This window comes from Carcharodon carcharias (genome assembly GCF_017639515.1).
Source record: "Carcharodon carcharias isolate sCarCar2 chromosome 38 unlocalized genomic scaffold, sCarCar2.pri SUPER_38_unloc_2, whole genome shotgun sequence".
Taxonomy (NCBI): domain Eukaryota; kingdom Metazoa; phylum Chordata; class Chondrichthyes; order Lamniformes; family Lamnidae; genus Carcharodon; species Carcharodon carcharias.
In genome coordinates this window covers 1,896,640-1,901,639 of record NW_024470786.1, presented here as the reverse complement: position 1 = coordinate 1,901,639, position 5,000 = coordinate 1,896,640, and the positions used below count along the sequence as shown (strand labels likewise).

Genomic DNA, 5,000 nt, shown 5'->3' with positions numbered 1-5,000 from the left:
GGTGTCTCTCAGACTCTCTCTCTCAGGGAGATATCTGTACACTGACTGGTGTCTCTCAGTCCCCTCTCTCTCTCTCAGGGAGATATCTGTACACTGACTGGTGTCTCTCTGTCCCTTCTCTCTCAAAGGGAGATATCTGTCCAATGACTGGGGTCTCTCAGTACCCTCTCTCTCAGATAGATAACTGTACACTGACTGGAGTCTCTCAGTCCCTCTATCTCTCAGGGAGATTTCTGTACACTAACTGGTGTCTCTCAGACCCTCTCTCTCAAGGAGATATCTGTACACTGACTGGTGTCTCTCAGTCCCCTATCTCTCTCAGGGAGATATTTGTACACTGACTGGTGTCTCTCAGTCCCCTCTCTCTCAGGGAGATATTTGTACACTGACTGGTGTTTCTCAGTCCCTCTCTCTCAGGGAGATATCTGTACACTGACTGGTGTCTCTCAGTCCCCTCTCTCTCAGGGTGATATCTGTACACTGACTGGTGTCTCTCAGTCACTCTCTCTCAGGGAGATATCTGTACACTGGTGTCTCTCAGTCACTCTCTCTCAGGGAGATATCTGTACACTGACTGGTGTCTCTCAGTCCCTCTCTCTCAGGGAGATATCTGTACACTGACTGGTGTCTCTCAGTCACTCTCTCTCAGGGAGATGTCTGTACACTGACTGGTGTCTCTCAGTACCTCTCTCTCAGGGAGATATCTGTACACTGACTGGTGGCTCTCAGTCCCCTCTCTCTCAAGGAGATATCTGTACACTGACTGGTGTCTCTCAGTCCCTCTCTCTCAGGGAGATATCTGTACACTGACTGGTGTCTCTCAGTCCCTCTCTCTCAGGGAGATATCTGTACACTGACTGGTGGCTCTCAGTCCCCTCTCTCTCAAGGAGATATCTGTACACTGACTGGTGTCTCTCAGTCCCTCTCTCTCAGGGAGATATCTGTACACTGACTAGTGTCTCTCAGTCCCCTCTCTCTCAGGGTGATATCTGTACACTGACTGGTGTCTCTCAATCCCCTCTCCCTCAGGGAGATATCTGTACACTGACTGGTGTCTCTCAGTCACTCTCTCTCAGGGAGATATATGTACACTGACTGGTGTCTCTCAGTCACTCTCTCTCAACGAGATTTCTGTACACTGACTGGTGTCTCTCAGTCCCTCTCTTTCTCAGGGAGATATCTGTACACTGACTGGTGTCTCTCAGTCACTCTCTCTCAACGAGATTTCTGTACACTGACTGGTGTCTCTCAGTCTCTCTCTCTCAGGGAGATATCTGTACACTGACGGGTGTCTCTCAGTCCCTCTCTCTCAGGGAGATATCTGTACACTGACTAGTTTCTCTCATTCCTTCTCTCTCTCTCTCAACGAGATTTCTGTACACTGACTGGTGTCTCTCAGTCCCTCTCTTTCTCAGGGAGATATCTGTACACTGACTGGTGTCTCTCAGTCTCTCTCTCTCAGGGAGATATCTGTACACTGACTGGTGTCTCTCAGTCACTCTCTCTCAGGGAGATATCTGTACACGGACTGGTGTCTCTCAATCCCTCTCTCTCTCAGGGAGATATCTGTACACAGACTGGTGTCTCTCAGTCCCCTCACTCTCAGGGAGATATCTGTACACTAACTGGTGTCTCTCAGTCCCCTCTGTCTCAGGGAGATATCTGTACACTGACTGGTGTCTCTCAGTCCCTCTCTCTCAGGGAGATATCTGTACACTAACTGGTGTCTCTCAGTCCCCTCTCTCTCAGGGAGATATCTGTACACTGACTGGTGTCTCTCAGTCCCTTCTCTCTCTCTCTCAACGAGATATCTGTACACTGTTTTTCAATGATGGACCAGCGTTGACTTGAAAGAAAAAAACAGAGATCAAACCAAAAATCTTTAGATGCTGGAAATCCAAAACAATAACTCCAATACCTGGAAAAACTCAGCAGGTCTGGCAGCATCGGTGGAGAAGAAAAGAGTTGATGTTTCGAATCCTTATGACTTCTCCCCCGATGCTGCCAGACCTGCTGAAATTTTCCAGGAATTTCTGTTTTTGTTTTGGATTTGAAAGAATGTGAGTCGGTGTTTTTGATGATTGGAGGAATTTTATTGCTTTATTGCTGACAGCCTTTACAAGGCATTGCGAAACTTCACTGAGCAGTTTGCCATCTGTCTCTCATACTGCTCATCGAATTCTGCATTCTGTGCTACAGTGAAGTGATTCTTCCAGTCTCCAACTTGACCTGGGAGAGAGAGCGAGACAGGGAGAGCGAGGGACAGAGAGAGTAAGAGACAGAGAGAGAGACAGAGACACAGAGAGACAGAGAAAGAGAGAGACAGAGAAAAAGAGAGAGAGAGAGACAGACAGAGAGAGGTTCAGAGACAGAGAGAGAGACAGAGAGGGAGAGACAGACAGAGACAGAGAGGAAGAGAGAGAGATAGAGACAGAGACAGAGAGAGAGACAGACAGACAGAGATACAGAGACAGAGAAAGAGAGAGACAGAGCGAGAGACAGAGAGGGACAGAGAGAGACATAGGGAGAGAGAGAGAGACAGAGAGGGGGACAGAGAGGGAGAGAGACATAGAATGAAACAACGAGAGACAGAGAGACAGAGAGATAGAGAGAGAGAGACAGAGAGAGAAAGACAGAGGGAGAGACAGAGAGGGAGAGAGAGTCATAGATAGAAACAGAGAGAGGGAGAGAGAGGGCAAGAGTGGGCGCGAGAGGGCGAGAGAGGGGAGATTGTTTAAATACACGTTAATGGGTGTGACCTTAACTCCCCACTTTCCACCCCCTCCCCGGGGATAACGTTCCCCCTGCCCGCTGTCGAAGGAGCCTTGGTGAGTCGCTGCAGTGCATCTTGTAGATGGTACACACTGCAGCTACTGTGCGTCGGTGGTGGAGGGAGTGAGTGTTTGTGGAAGGGGTCCTGATCAAGCGGGGCTGCTTTGTCCTGGATGGTGTCGAGCTTCTTGAGTGTTGTGGGAGCTGCACTCACCCAGGCAAGTGGGGAATATTCCATCACACTCCTGACTGGTGCCTTGTAGATGGTGGACAGGCTTTGGGGAGTCAGGAGGTGAGTTACTCTCCGCAGGATTCCCAGCCTCTGACCTGCTCGTGTAGCCACAGTATTTATATGGCTGGTCCCAGTTCAGTTTCTGGTCAATGGTAACCCCCAGGATGTTGATAGTGGGGGATTCAGTGATGGTAATGGCATTAAATGTCAAGGGGCGATGGTTAGATTCTCCCTTGTCGGAGATGGCCATTGCCTGACACTTGTGTGGGGTGAATGATCTGACTGAATCTGCTTCCACCGCCCTTTCAGGCAGCGCCTTCCAGACCACAACAACTCGCTGGGTCCCAAATAAATAGATTCCCCATCTCCCCCTCTGGTTCCTTTCCCCAACTGCCTTCAATCCATGTCCTTCTGGCTTTCCCCACCCTCCTGCCACTGGGAACAGTTTCTCCTCGGTCCCTCGATCCCAACCCCCCTTCCCGATTGGGAGCGCCTCGATCCAATCTAACAACCCAGCCCCCCTCCCCTCACCCCCTTAACCTTCTCCGCTCTTAAAGGGAACAATCCCAGCTCCTCCCGGTCTCTCCACACGGACTGAAGTCCCCTCATCCCCCACCGGAAGCATTCTGCACCCTCTCCGAGGACCTCAACACCCTTCCCAAAGTGCGGAGCCTGGAATTGGAGACGGTACTATATGTTGGAGGTGAACCCAGAGTTCTGTAAAGGGTTTAAAGTGACCTCCCTGCTCTTGTATTCCACGCCCCTATTAAAAAGCCCAGGGTACTGTCTGCTTTATTCACCGCTCTCTCAACCTGTCCCGCCCTCTTCAATGATGGGGCCTGTTCTGAACCGATGCCCTGAACCACACTCACGTGGGACTAACAACTCAGCAACTGCAAAGGGACAATGTAGAGCATATGGTTCGGGGGGGGGTGGTGGGGGTGGGTGTTGAGGGGGGGTGACGTGGTGGGGAAGACCCTGAGCCTCGGCCTTCATCTCCTCTCACAGGCAGAGCAGGAAAGTCCCAGGCTGCAAACCCGGCCTACTCCTCAGCCCACCGATCCCATGGAGACGGGTGTGTGTGTGCGTGTGTGGAGTGGGGGGGAGAGGCGGGTGATCTGGACGGTTGGGCTTGGAGAGTTCTATAAAGGGTTTGTAGCCCCGGCACTCTCTGCTCCAGCACCCCCTTTTAGAATTGTCCCCTCTATTTTATATTGTCTCTCCGCCTTCTTCCGACGCAAATAGATCAACTCGCACTTCTCTGTGTGTTAAACTGTATCTGCCACTTGTCCGCCCATTTCTCCAGCCTGTCTGTGGCCTCCCCAGAGTCCGTTACTCGGTTCCCCCCTACATTTCAGGGCTTCCTGTCCTCTGCAAACTTTGAAATGATCTTTCTGTCTGCACCCACGCCCCAGTTCCTGATGCACATGAGACAGAGCGTCTATGGACCTCTCAGAATTCGGGCCCTCAACTCCCCGTCGGACATCAACCAGGCCTCAATGCGGCAAGGTCAGGGGGCAGGAAACCCCCGGCTGATGTTGTATGCGACCCCTCCCACCGGGCCCTGAGGAGGAACGTGACTCTCCACGCCCAACCACCCAGCCACCCCGCTCCCCACTCCGCACACACCCGTCGCCATGGGATCGGTGGGTTGAGGAGTAGGCCGGGCTTGCAGCCTGGGACTTTCTTGCTCTGCGTGCGTGAGGAGATGAAGGCCGAGGCTCAGGTTCTTCCCCACCACGTCGTTTCCCCCCCGTCCCCCACCCCCGAACCATATGCTCTACATTGACCCTTTTCAACTGCTGAGTTGTTAGTCCCACGTGGGTGCGGTTCAGGGTGTCGGTTCAGAACAGGCCCCATCCGGCCTAACGGGAAAGGCGAGGCCCAGACGAGGTCAGAGTGTCGGCCTCAGAGGGGTGAAAGGTCAAACCCGGCCCCTCCGCCCTCTCCCCCCTTGACCCTTTGAACCTACCCTTTCGCATGAATCTGGAGATGT

General features: G+C 52.3%; 1 protein-coding gene across 1 annotated transcript in view; it reads right to left on the bottom strand.

Annotated features, from left to right (window-relative positions):
* Positions 1-2,071: 2,071 nt before the first annotated feature.
* Positions 2,072-5,000, bottom strand: part of LOC121274800 (sulfotransferase 1C2-like) — a 21,711-nt gene continuing 18,782 nt past the window's right edge. The window contains exons 7-8 of the mRNA XM_041182162.1: positions 4,977-5,000; positions 2,072-2,229 (exon numbers count right to left, since the gene is read on the bottom strand). The exon at positions 4,977-5,000 is cut by the window's right edge and continues 157 nt beyond it. Coding sequence (XP_041038096.1) covers positions 2,117-2,229; positions 4,977-5,000 — 137 coding nt within the window. The 3' untranslated portion in view covers positions 2,072-2,116. The remainder of the gene's footprint in view (positions 2,230-4,976) is intronic.